Consider the following 13,737-nt stretch of genomic DNA (forward strand, 5'->3'; position numbering starts at 1 on the left):
ATCTGACAACTAAGGGATTGGGGGGAGAAGGAGGAGAGTCTGACAAGGACAAGTACAGTACACAGTACATAGATGACGATGACAGAATGACGGCTACTATTTTAAGAGAATAAACACGCCACAGGCAATCAATCACAACGACTTCATGCAACTAAGGTTTTAACAAGTGTGAAAGTTTTACAAACTAGGCTTGATCTCCGCGACGGGGGGCGCCCGAGGCCCCGCAACCTGACTGCCCTCCTTCCCACCAGTCCGCCTACTCCTCCTGCTCCTTTCATTGCCGGAGGCCCTGTCGACCTTAGCCCTTACGGACAAGGTCCCGGCCTCAGCTCTCGAGCCTCTACCAGACCTCGACGAGTGGGAGGGCTGAGAGGGGGCCGACAGAGAGGTGCTCCTGGAGGTGCTGTCTTCCTCGGACTGTTCTCCCTGTGTCTTTTTCTCTTCATCTGACAGGCGGTCGGCCAGCTTTAGCGTCTCCCCGCTAATGCCCTTAAAATACTCAATGGTGCGTTTACAAACCTCGCTGCCGTTTTCCCTACTCGTCTCACCTGCCGAGCTAACCTGAGATCTGTTTTTAATAGGGAACCTGGAGGGTAACTGTATGGTTACTCGCTCCCTGGTAGACTGAGCTGTTACCTGCACTGATATTGGGCAGCTGGTTGTGCTGCTCTTTTTAATATCTTTGATTGGGATTCTAGACCTGGGCTCTACTTTGGCAATGACAGGCTCTGCTCTTCTCCTGACCTCAGCCTTGACAACCTGTTTGGGTTTTTGCTTCCCTATTGCTGTGTCTTGTGTACGAAAAGACCACCCTGGCGCTTTGACAGGCAGCCTAGACTTTTGCTGCTTCGTCTCAGCTTCCTTGACGGCTTCACTTTCTCTTTGTTCAACCTGAACACTGCTTTCTTCTACTCTCTCTACAGAGTCACTACAGAACAAAGCTTCAATCCTACTGGCTTTCTGAAGTGTGGGTTCAGAAGACGACTGCAAATTAAACACGACACTGCCACACTGTATATAGTTAGCCTGCACGCTTGAGGACTCAAGGTTATTGTTGTTATTGCAGTTCTCTGCAGGGTAATCTCTTCTTTCTAACAGCTTTTGGTCTGTGTATCCGCTAGACTGACTCTCCACTGACTGGTTTTCCAAGTTAATGTACTCTGCCATCTGACTTTCTGACCTCTCTGCCTTACATTCTTTGAGATCCCCAGAGTCTTTTTTCACTGTAATGGAGATGGCTATTCCCATCTTAATGGGGGTGCGTAATTTGGGGTCAACTTTAGAGGCCGTAATGGTGCATGAGGATGTGGTCTCAGCTACAGTGACACCAGAAGGAGAATCGCTACAGCCAGTGCCAGTCTGTGCAGGGCTGCACTTTGCTGATGTGCTGCTGTCTGTGGCAGTCTCTACCTTCACCCCTTCACCCCTCTCCCCTGTTTTTGACTGAGAGGTAACTACCCCTGGACTCTTACCCCCTCTCCCCTTGTCCCCTGATTTCCCATCAGAGGAATGCTCACCAATCTGGAAAAATTGAAGTCTCTCTTCAACAAAGTCCCGCTTGCTCATGTCAATTGCACCACTGCGCGTCATCTCAAACATCTTCCCCTCGTGGAAGGGGAAAGGGTTAGGCTCGCTAGTCGGTGTGCTCTCGTCAGTCGGGGTTCTAGCAGGGGTAGTGTCTGGAGTGGTGGCTTGCGACTTGTCATCCACAGACAAACCGAAAGGCTTGGGATCTTCTTCTTTCGCTTTGGCATCAAAAACTCCTTCACCCCCTTTGCTTGACCAGGGGTCAAAGTCTAAGCCTTTCGTGGCAACAGTTTTGAAGGTAGAGTTTAACTCCTCTTCGAGTTGATAGCCAAAGAAGTTATCTGCAAAGCCTTGTCTATCGCACTGTCTATCTGGATGTCTTCCCTCGAGAGTGTAGTCTTTTTCATCTACAATGTTTTGATCTGAGTTTGCTTTCCCATTATCCCCTCCATCCTCACTTGGTGTTTTCTCCTCCTCTATGACTTCAAGCTTTGATTGACTAAAGGAACGATCACATGTCTTGCCATCATTGGACAGGCTGGATGTCTTAGGGTCTTGTTCACTCAACCCATCATCCTCATCTTGAAGGTCATAGCCATCGAGAGAGTCTATTTCAGTAGCATCTGTGTCATGAGAGAACTCAGTTGTGGCTATGGAGCAGTCTGTGATTGACTGGTCATTTTGCTCCAAGTCTTCCTCCTCTGCTTTAACAACGCCATTAGTACCTGACTCCTTGTTGTTTCCGTTCCTCTCAGGCTTTTTGGGTTTCAGACGCTTCTCTCCTTCCTCCTTCTCCTTCATCTTGAATGTGTACTTTTTGTTGGGGATGGGATGGAAGATAGACTCATCATCGCTAGAGTTGCTGTCATCTGCTCCAGGGGGAACTGGAGACGGAGGCTGAACCCTGATGATGGGCTCTGCAAGGAGGTGCTGATCATGCTCCTCTTGGAGGTTCACCTCCATCATCTCTGTCTCAGCCTCTGAGGAGCCACAAGACCCCCTCTTCTCAGGGTCAGAATGCTCTGCCTCTAAAGGCGGAGGTGGGGGAAACTCAATGTAAGCGACTCGTTTCTCTTTGGGTCGTTTCAATGTTTCCTGGTTTCTGTTGGAGGGTTCTGATGAGGCAGGCTTGGTTTTCTCTGGCAGAGACTCCCTGTAGATGAAGGTCTTTCCTTCGTCTTCCTCAGACTCCTCTGCTATTGGACTGGGCATGCCGGGCATATATCCAATCACGGAATCTGTCTTTCTGGAGGCAAGGCTCACCTCCTCAGAGCTTGGTGTCTCAGGAGTAACAGGACTCTTGCCAGAGCTGTCCATGAAAGTTACTTGCTCTAGAGTGTCATCCTCTGGGCTGCCTTGAGGAGATGGGGGCTGTTTTTGTTTGACAGTATAAAATGCTCCCCGTGTCTCGTGTACTGTTCGGCTCTCGTGACTCACTATTTTTTGGTACGTTCCCAGCAGTCCAGATGTTTCTTTTTCATATTGCTTGCCCACTTGGATGTTTACATAAACTGGCAATGGTTTGATGTCTTTGAAACCCTCAGTGACAACTACAGGGGTTATGTTTCCCAAGTATTCTACTTGGTCGCTATCTATACCATTACATACTACAGTTGACTGACTACTATCATAAGAATCTGAGGATTTTTCTACCGATGAGTCGATTGTAGATTTGTTGGCTTCAGAGCTGCCATGCAACCGATTTCTAGCTAAAGTAGGTATTTGTGATCCTACCCTTTCACACAGTTTAACAGAGGTATCTAACTTTAATGATGTGGATTGATCATTCTCTGAAAAACTACACGGCATTCTAACAGGAATTTGCGATTCCGAGTTTTTTTTTTGACTACCGGTATGTACATCACTACTATTTGGGTTTTCTCGAACCACAAGCTCTGTGTAAATAGTTTTCTTGGTTGTCTCTTCTTTACTGGTTATTCCATCTCTAAAGCCCTGCAGTTCTCTTTGTGAATTTCTGTCATTGCCATGCACATCTTGAACTAACGTGTGAGCTAGTTTTGACACTTGGGGTTTATAGTTTCCATTTCCATGACATTCCCAAGTTTTGAAGGACTTTTTTTCTTCCTGTTCATTTCCGTTTGTGTCGTGTTTAGGAGATGAGCATTTATACCTATTAGCACTGGGGCTTGGTCCACTAGATCCTCTTACCTCACTTTCTAGAACTTTCCTGGTACTTCCTGGACTGTCTGGTGATTTGGGGATATTTGAGCCAGCAAAGACTTGAAACACAGGCAGTGTACTTTCCTGGAGTTTTCTTACTGGGGCATTTGATGTTTGTCCCCATTGTGGACCCTTTTCTTGCTTCTGAGCCTCTTGTTCAAATTTTAGCCTAACAGCGCTGACTTTGGAGGATGACATTTGAAATGGTTTAGAGGCGTCACCTGCATTGCTCTGTGAAGTGCCATCACCTGGTTTTCTATTGTCATCATTATACTGTAGCAGCACTCTCCTCTCTGGGCTGCTCGGTAAACTAGCACATTTTCTATCATTGGAGCCAAACCTGTCCCTGAAACGTTCTCTACATTCTTCACCACTGCTCCCATTCTTATAGGTTGATCTTTCAGGACTGCTGTGCGTAGAGCTAGGCCCAGATCGTGTTTCCCTAAAGTCTGACCTGCGGGACTTCTTCTCAGGGGATGAGAGCTCATCGTTCAGTTTCTCTGTCTTATCACGAAAAAACTGAGAGACTTCACTAAGCTTTTCCTCTGCTTCCTTAACAGTTCTGTCTACTCTGTCTTCATATATTAGCTTTTCTCTATTCTGACTCTGTCTGTCATCAGTGACACGCATCCAAACAGAGTGCTTTGGGCTACCAGGTTCTGAGGAATACTGTAATAATGTTAGTTTGTCAAAGTTATCATCTACATTGGCAATTTGACCTGATTTGTCAATGTTTGATGACCTCAAAATATATTCTTGCCTTGATCCACTAGACCGTTCCTGACTATAACTACTCCTATCTGGGGAGTGAAAATGAGACCTGTCCCTCAAATACTCCTCGGTGTCAGAGTGAGAAGAGTCTGGTTTCTCAGAGAGAAGCATTTTGTCTGCAAAGTTGTAGGACTCCCCTCTGAGTTCTGATGATTCATCATCATTATATTCCACTGACTGCTGGCTGAGAAGCTTCAGGGCTTTGTACGAGTCATCTGCCATGAGCTGTGCAGAGCTTGGACGACTGTCGTCTTCCTGTGACATGGGCGTGTTTACTCTGGAAGACTCTAGGTAACAGGGGAGCGATTCTTCAGGCTCCTCCTCTCCCTGTCGTGACAGGCCACTGTTCCCTTGGTAGAAGTACATCTCCTTCTCTGGGTCATTTTTTGTTTCCCGGATGATGACCTCAGTTGGTTCAGTTTTGTTGCCCTTTTCAATATGAACCTCGATTATTCTTTCAACTTTGGGCTTTAAGTTTATATCCCTCTGCGACGTGTCATCATTGCTAGCCCTGTGCTCAAACAGTCCAGCAAGTTCTCTGGAGGGATCCCGGCCGGACTGGAAAGCTTTCATGATATCATGCACTGACATTGATTCTTCCATCCTCTCAGATGTATTCTCTTTACTCTGGGGTTTGTGGTACACCATTCGTGTGGTAGTTGTGATGTGGGTCTCTTCCTTCATACGCATGCTCTTGCCCATTGAGTCATCGTCCGGGCTGATTTTCATCTGAAATGATTTAGTTTGGTCCACATTGGATGCATTCAGACCTTTGGGTTCTACATCAGTGTATCGAACTGCCCTTGTATCCTCCATCATTGGTTGCTTGTTATCTTCAGGAGACTCATAACTCCTAATAACACGAACAACCTCAGTCCTTGTCTCAGTGATTACTGGTGGAATATCCTGGAAAAGTGCCTTGGGTCCCATGCCTTCCGCACTCTGTGGGGCAGAGGGTGTCCTTTCACTCCTCGTCTCAAAGCCACTGTCTGAGAGGGGACTCTTGTCCTGGTCATGTGAGATGTCATCTGGAGATTCTAACATGGCATCAGGCCCAAATAGCACATCTGCTAGTTTACAGAGCTCCTTTTCTGAGGCAGAGGACCGCATGTTTGCAGGTGGCATTTTCAGCTTGTGCTCAGGTTTAAGCATTCGTTTTTGTTTCTCCTCTCCTTCCCTTCTAACCTCATCGGATCTATGCTTTGCATCTGCAGTTTTTGAGATAGAGCCACTGCCAATGTCATTTGTCAAGTAGTCTACTACCTTCAATAGATTAAAATCTCTGTCTGGTATAGTCTTAGTTTTGATTTGTGGAACCACTGTCTCATATCTTGGTGGATAACTCCAGTTGCTTGGCTGGGGATCCACAGGTGCTTGTTTAGAGCACTGTGCCTCATCTGTTTTATTAATTTTAATTGCCGTCTTGCTATCCTTGGTCAGTATCTCACTAACTTTGACCAGGTCCTGTTTAACTTTCTCTACAATTCTGCAAGGCTCCTCGTCCTCTATTTTAGCCTCTTTGGGAGAGTCAGACTGGAAACCTTTGGAGGCTGAACTTGGTTCTGTTTGCAAGATGTTAGACATCCGTATCAAGTCCTCTTTCATTTCTGCCACGTCCTTCAGTATCTCTTGGCTGGAGGACAGCGGGGATGAGGTGGTGGATTTCAGGGCAGTCGGGGGCATAAATAAGGAGGATTTGATAGGTGACAGAGTCCTGGCAAAGGAAGACTGGGCTGAGTTTGTCTCAGCAGGCACAGTTTTTCGAGAGGACGAGAGGGCAGCAGCTGGCGTTGACACTTCAGGGAGCTTTTTAAATTGGGGCTCTGGCAACACATTTATAACCGAATACACTGGGACCGTCATGGTGCCAGATGTGACAGTGGTGGTAGAGTTTGGTGGGGACCTTAGAGTGGCATATAGGGAACTAGAGGCTGAGGATCTTATGGATTGGTAAGATGATGACGCGGAGGAGGACATGGACTTCAGAGTGCCATATCCAGAGGCAGAGCAGGAATTGAAAGTCTTTTCAACCTCGTCAAAGGCTGCATTTACGCTTGTCGTTGCTGCATTGGTGGTTGCCTGTATCCTCTCCTGTAAGCTGCTGGAGAGTAGGGACGTGGGCGAGGAGGAGCGGTACTTTGTAGGGGATACTGTTCCATTGATCAGAGCTGCAGCACTAGGAGGAGTGTTGGCTTTAATTGGTGAGGAAAGGGAGGAAAATAGACTTAAGGGGTCTGCATTGGACCAGACAGAGGAGAGGCCAGGAACAGTTTTTATAGGAGAGGACGATGCTGTGGTGCCAGTGCCCACCATGACACCCTTGAATGGCAGATTTGAACTGTACATGTTCAGTGAGGATTTGGGCGAAGCAGGTGGGCTCATGGCGATTGATGACCTCTCTAGCAGACACCCCACACCAGTGGTGATGGGAGAGGTTCTAGAAGACAATGCTGCCAGTCCCTTGATGGAAACGGGGTCTGGAACGCTTCTGACTGGCGATGACAGGAGACTGGGGGTGACCTGAACTGGGTACTGGGTCTGCTGAACTACAGTTTTAATTGGGGATGAAATTGTCCTGTACGACCTGATGGGGGATGCTACGTCGCTGACTGACTTGATGGAATGGGCCGGTGAACCGCCTATGTTGGACTTGATGGGGGACGCCGAGGTGATGGACCACACGGACTTCAGTGGAGAGGCATTGGGCGTGTTGGACGATGAACTGGAGTGGGAACCGAACCCAGACTTGGCTTGCTCAGAGACGGAGACAGGAACAGCCGACCACGCCTGATAAGATCTCGTTGAAAAGACAGGTTTGTAAGCGTAGCCAGTAGGCTGTGTTCTCTGCGAGCTCCGATCAGTTGTTTCTTGAATAACCAAACCAAAGATTGAACATAAATTCAACAAAAAAGAATTGAAATAATAAAACAGAGAAACCAGAGAGAGAAAGTTGGCGTCAGTGGGCCAATATTAATCAAAGCAGTAAGAATAATACAATGGTGAATTTATGCAATGTCAATTACTATCTAAACAAAGGTTGGATGAAAAGTGATTGTTTGAGGTCAATGATCTGTCACAAATAGAAAAGATACAAGATAACACATGATGAAGCATATGAGGCAACGAAATGGTTGAGATAGCTAACAGTGGAGAAGAAAATATTAGAAATGTACCAAGAAAACAACCATTCTAACCATGTGTGACTTTCGATGTGCTTTGTCCGTTTGCCTTTTTGCTACAGTGCCTTTTATATGCTTGGTGTACTTCATGATCATATGTTTTCAATGCCAACAATGATCCCACAATCATTTTGGTAGATTATTGGTGCAATAACTGTCTCAAGGGTTCACTTATTGATTGGTTCACACAAAATGAAAGAGGCCCCGAACAATCGCAAAGCCCATAAGAGTGAGGTGTTCTTCAAAAGAATGAAAAAGATACAAGACAATAATTTAATTTGACACAAGGTTCAAAATCTATTTCAAAAATAATAAATTAACATTTGGAGGTTTGCAATGCCAGTTGTTTTCCCACAAATGTGATGAGAGAACAAAAACAGGAAAATACATTTCAGAAAATGGAGAGGGTCTGCAAAGTATAAGACACAGTAAACCATGCAGGTGTTGTAGTGGATGGATATGAATCATGACGTCCATGATGACAGTATGCAAAGTGCTCATAATTCTACACTATGGATGTATGGATATATCATAAAGGCAATATCTTACACTGCATATGGAGTTGTACAACATGACTGATATTTTGCATCAATTGAAGATTTATGAAAGTAAAAATGTTAAACTCACTCGCTGCAGGGTCGGTCAGATAGCTGTAGCGCTTACGCAAAGCTAAGGAGGCAAAGGTATGACGGCGGTCTGGTTTTTCAGTCTGCAACAACAAAAACAACAAAAGATGTTTTAACATAAAATATAGATTGGATTTAAAGGCCAAAAAGTTATCTTCCCCTTTTTCACACTACTGCCAGAATTTCTCCCATTTTGTGGTTTTGAAATAAAATCAAGATGATGCATTTAGATTTTCTGAAGTCCATGTTGTTGAGATAGTAGGCACTGCAGGTCACGTCACCTTCGGCTGATGACTAAAATATCCATGCTTTCCTCTGATTGGATAGATTAAGTGTGACATTGGTGGTGCGATTTAAAGTGTATTTATCTCTCTAATTTTGAAGAAACACATGCAATATGTGATTATTAGATTTGTAGAACTCTGGTGAGATGTCCACAAGCTGACACTGAGAATGCACCTGATCTCTAAAATAAATGATTTAAAGAGGACTCACTCCGTTAGTCATGGATGAATGTTCTTTTGAGATCATGAGACGTAATGTAAATGAAGGAAAACACTCTGAGCTATGGCTATAAAACATGAAACATTCATGTCCTCTTTTGCTGACTAGGTCATGTTGAGCTTTCCTCATGCAACGAATAACTCATTGGTCTTGTATAGGTGTGAACAAAGAATTGGCAGAAGATGGCTGAAACCACAACTAAGCTGGAGTACTATGCACTACGGCGCGGTTTATCCTCTATCTGCCATTCCGAAAGCACATATACTGTATGTCACGCTCTCTGAAAATAGTGTGGAGGGATGGTGTTTCCTACTAGCCTTACCTACTGAACTCATATGGAACGAAAGATGTGGAAAATGAGCCAGGGTGTGGTACACAAATTGCTCCACTTGGCTTGGGATGAGGACAATAATAATGAAACCTGTTGAATTGAACTGTCATTCATGCATTACACAAAGTCACTTGACTTCTAAGCAATGATATAGATCCATTAGGCTGCAGAAGCCTATATATATCATCAGTCAAATAACAATAATCACCACACATTCATATACACTATTGATGCTAGCGTTCACAATAATAAAGCAACGGAAAAACCTCAAAGCAGTCCATGCGATGAACAACCATGTGTTTACCTCATCATCAGGATCAGACTCCATCATGTCCTGTTTGTTCCCAAGATGCATTGCAGAGAAGGGGAAAGATGACACAATGACAGCGGGTGGTTTATAATGGGTGTGGTTGGAAATAAACATCAGGAAATGAAAATGTAGCAGCTGAGGGCAGCAAACCATATGGGCTTGGACAAAACCATAGAATGAAATAGTCCCCAGCCCACCAAAGATCCAGAAAAGCAGCAAAAAGCACAGCAATGTAATTCAGAGATTTTGAACACCACATAGAGAAATGCCTCCATAATGTAGGTCTATTACTCTCCCACAATTTGAGCCAGGCAAATGAGGAATATCCTGTGTATGACTGAATGTGTGTTTTGTGGGGGAATATAATTGGCATTGGCAATAAAAGACACAAGCAGCAGGCATTCTAACCAAACGGAGGTCAACCTCTCCACTCTGGTATCGCTGCTGTTACTGTACTCGGTCATTCAATTCATTTACATGAGGATGACATGATATGGCCCAGAGAAGATATCATTCAAATATCCACCTACCTTCTTATGAGTTGGCAGTGTGATATTCAAATTGCATATGGCAGTCTGTGGAAGACCTTTAGTGGTTTTCGGCTCTTTCAAAAATGAGAGTCGGCCACATGGTTCTTGGCCCATGTCTCTGACCTAAGGATCAACAACAACATGTCCAATAAAAACATTCATTGATTTCTATACAATATATACAATAGAGTAGATCAGGGCTATTCAATTCTGGTCCTGGAGGGCCAAAACACTTCTGTTTGTTGTTTCTACCTGGTAGTTAATTGCACTCATGTGTTGAATCCCAGGTCTGAATCAGTCCCTGATTAGAAGGAGAGGATTAAAACCTTACGTGTTTCGGCCCTCCAGGACTGACATTGAACAGCCCTAGAGTAGTCTGACATTCTTTTTTTGGTGCTTAAAAAAGTAATACGTGCTAAAAATGGAAATGAGCATTAGAGCTTACAACATGTCAGTAGGTTTGAAGGACGATCAAACTCTGGCACACCTCTATAATAGAAAAGTGTGACCCTATTACATATAAGAAGAGGAGGAAAATGTGACGCTACCTTCACATTGAAAGGAAGCCGGTTCTCTTTGAAAGAGAAGAAGTTGAAGATCAGCTGCTGCCCACTCTTGGTAAGAGGAGATAAGTTGCCATAGCAATCCACATGGATAGGCTTGCCCTCCAAGACCTGTAAAATCATTATCAACAAGAGCATGTCAATTCAGAAAAACTATGTATCTGTGACCTGTGTCAACATATTTTGCTCATGTGTGCAGACGAGTGTGTTGGTGCAAGTGAGACCCACCTCAATGTCTTTGCTCCTGGCCACCTCTTCAAAGTTCTCCTGTTGTTCCAGAGTCTTGTCCACCTTGTCGTCCGTCATGCAGAAGCAGCGGAGGCGTGACTCCACAGGATCGTTCATCTTGGCAAACACCACAAACTTGGCCAGATACGGCACACAGATCAGCTCCCGGTATAGCTGAGAGGCCAGACCGACCGTCTCAGGAATCTGGTGGCAGTCTGCAAGCCAGAACCTGGAGGTAAGGAAGAAACAGAGGGCAAAGCTTAATTTGTTGAAGCCAACCAGTGTCTTTTTGGCAAGAGCTTGGTTGATAGGGCCATAATAATTATAATGCATAAAAAAGCTTCACAAAACTTTGTTGATAACTACTGACCTAAATCCAGACTTGCCAATGAGCGGATGGCTACACTTTCAATAGAGAGGCCGTATTATAGCTTACTCTTGGAGTAAGAAGAATTGGTGCTTACTACATCAAATGGCACGTAATGTTTAGATGGGTGATAGTATATTGCTCTGAGCTGAAATGTTCACCTCCATTCTATGCTCTAAAATATCTTCACCAGCTCGCACAAAAATAGTCACTACATATTTCAAATCTCCATGTTTATCAAATCAGAGGACATTCTGCAGCCTAGCAACCCTCTCAATGAAGGTCTAAGGTGTAAATCATATCAGTTTGGTCTGACATTGAAAAGTGCTGAGGCACATGACTAAAATAATCTACTGACTAAAGCCAAGCAGTGCTCTCTGATAATATCAGGTTCTACACTGGCCACATGCTTCCCATCCTGTTAGAATACACAGGACCTTATTTACAGTAACCCAGAATTCACTGTGGCCACTTGGTTAAGACTTGTTCGCGAGGTAAATCAATACCTGGGTGGCGTGTTAACTGGTTGGGAGCATGTGAGAAAGCATGGCCTTACCTGGCCGACACGTTTGTGGTGAAGGAAACACAGTCTGTGACGAAGGACAGCGGAGTAGTTCCTGTTATGTCCTCCCACTGGGCAGGAGATGTTCCACCTGGATGGAAAACCACGGGAAAAGACAAATCCCCATCCCTGGTTAACCTTTCATCCACCTACTGCAAACCCTGTCCTCCCATCCTGTCTCCAAGTAGGAGTGAACCTTATTATCATTGAAGGTCTGAACCAATTTGAATAGAGGTATGTTCTCAGCCACAGAGGTTGTTCAGAACATGGACTTGCCTGTGATGCTGCAGAGGAGGCGCAGGCAGGGGGTGGAGTCTCCCCTGGGTCCACTGGGGTGGCCCTCTGCCGATCGGGGCGGTACAGGGATCGTCATGGTAATGGGCTTGTGGAACTTCCTCCTCCTGGGCTCCACAGTAACGATAGGGCTGAAGGTGGCCCTGTTGCCGAGGAGATTCCTCACCATGTCATCTGGGACGGGCTGAGCCTGAAGGGAAGGGGGAAAAGAGGGATGAAAGAAGTGAATCAATGTTCTCTCATTTGTTTAAATTAGCATAATACCTGTAGTACTGAGAAAAGCCATTATCGTTTACAAGAATGTCATGTCAAGAAATTGCAATAGAATGAAAGTAGTCAATTCATCATGAATCAAAACCATGCTCTTAGCCAAAACATTGCGAAATTAGGTCAAAGCTTAAAGCATAACACAAAACAGAGACTAAAGGAGTTCCTAAACAGTACAGCTACTATAACTGATTGACTTGGTGTTCAGACCTGCAGGCCAACGCGTATCTTTTTGGTGAGCGCCCCCTGTGGGAAGGAGGCCTGGACCATGGGCACGGTCAGGCTGGTCAGAGTCCCGCCCTCTGGACCCATGTGGTTACTCTCCTGCTTGATCCTGGACACCACCGCAAAGTACTGGGGGAAGTCCCTGGTGATGATCCGACAGATACGCTTCTTCTCCAGCTCAGCATTGCTGTCCAGTTCTGTTGGAAAACACATGAACAAACATAGATGGATGAAGGAATATATCCAATAAGTTATGTATGTGTGAATGACGAAGGAATGATTGGATGTGTCAGAGAGGGTCTTCAATTACATTAGCAATCTTGACCTGTGTGTAACGTACCTTCGTCCATCCCGTTGAGAATGTCTGTGATGTCACTTGGATGGCAGTCGTACTGGTGTTCCTTCCATGTGTCACCGTTGTCGCTCCTCAGCACGATCAGTTCCCTCTCCTTTCCCCTCATGGAGCCGAAATGAGGAATCTCCACGATCACAGGTCTAGAAGGGAGCAGAACACCCAGAGCTAGTTCAGAGCCCCCATAGAGCCAAAATGGTGGATCTTCACATTCAAAGAGCAAAAATGAAATAGAGTTCCGTGGCTTCGGGAAAGGAAAAACCTACCCCAGAAACTGGGCTCCTGCGGGGCCGACCTCCACCAGGCGGCTGACCAGGCCCTCTCCCTCCACCATGGGTGGGGGGTAGGCCAGTTTGTGCCTCTTGGCCAGGCGGCAGGTGATGCGGGTGGGAGCCGTGCACTTCCGGGGCGGGATGATGATACGCATGCCGTTGCTTCGACTTCCTCTCATGGAACCCCCACGGGCATCCACCATGAAGCTGACCAGGAATCTGCTGGCGCAGAAATACAAATATTAGACCAGGAAGTGGGAAGCGGGAAAAGAGAGAGAGGCTATAACCAATGACACGTGAGACGGACGAATCCCATGCTGTGACCACCTTACACCCAAACACTCCGAAAAGAGAGAGAGTAGAAAGAAAATACAAGAGAGAGAGAGACAGAGATAGGATATGGTGCTTCGAATTCTCAAACTTGGCAGGTCTCACCTCTGACACTTAACAATGTCTTAGAACAACCTTTAAGACACTGAATCTGTAAAGAACTAAGAGGTGATGTAATAGAGGGTAAAGGGGAACTTCCTGCCAAGATCAATCCCTCTGAAGCAGTGATTAGTGACTGATATTAAACACCGTTACAAATGTTTCACCCAAAGTAGAAACTCAATTCATTCACAAATGAAAGAATGTGTTTAATACATG

The 13,737-nt window shown here is 45.4% G+C and overlaps 1 protein-coding gene across 5 annotated transcripts in view; it reads right to left on the reverse strand.

Moving 5' to 3' along the window:
- LOC112253101 (ankyrin-3) overlaps positions 1-13,737 on the reverse strand; it is a 144,537-nt gene that overhangs the window by 16,360 nt on the left and 114,440 nt on the right. For 2 of the 5 annotated variants that reach the window (XM_024425031.2, XM_024425033.2), the window contains 10 exons: positions 13,084-13,308; positions 12,806-12,960; positions 12,451-12,662; positions 11,956-12,163; positions 11,674-11,770; positions 10,751-10,979; positions 10,508-10,633; positions 9,960-10,082; positions 9,424-9,453; positions 8,286-8,367 (listed from right to left, as the gene is read on the reverse strand). In XM_024425031.2, the coding sequence (XP_024280799.1) occupies positions 8,286-8,367; positions 9,424-9,453; positions 9,960-10,082; positions 10,508-10,633; positions 10,751-10,979; positions 11,674-11,770; positions 11,956-12,163; positions 12,451-12,662; positions 12,806-12,960; positions 13,084-13,308 (1,487 nt within the window). Of the gene's footprint in view, positions 1-8,285; positions 8,368-9,423; positions 9,454-9,959; positions 10,083-10,507; positions 10,634-10,750; positions 10,980-11,673; positions 11,771-11,955; positions 12,164-12,450; positions 12,663-12,805; positions 12,961-13,083; positions 13,312-13,737 lie in introns of all 5 variants that reach the window. The other 3 variants (XM_042323627.1, XM_024425034.2, XM_024425032.2) reach the window with 2 other exon arrangements.

This window comes from Oncorhynchus tshawytscha, linkage group LG06 (genome assembly GCF_018296145.1).
Source record: "Oncorhynchus tshawytscha isolate Ot180627B linkage group LG06, Otsh_v2.0, whole genome shotgun sequence".
NCBI classification, from domain to species: domain Eukaryota; kingdom Metazoa; phylum Chordata; class Actinopteri; order Salmoniformes; family Salmonidae; genus Oncorhynchus; species Oncorhynchus tshawytscha.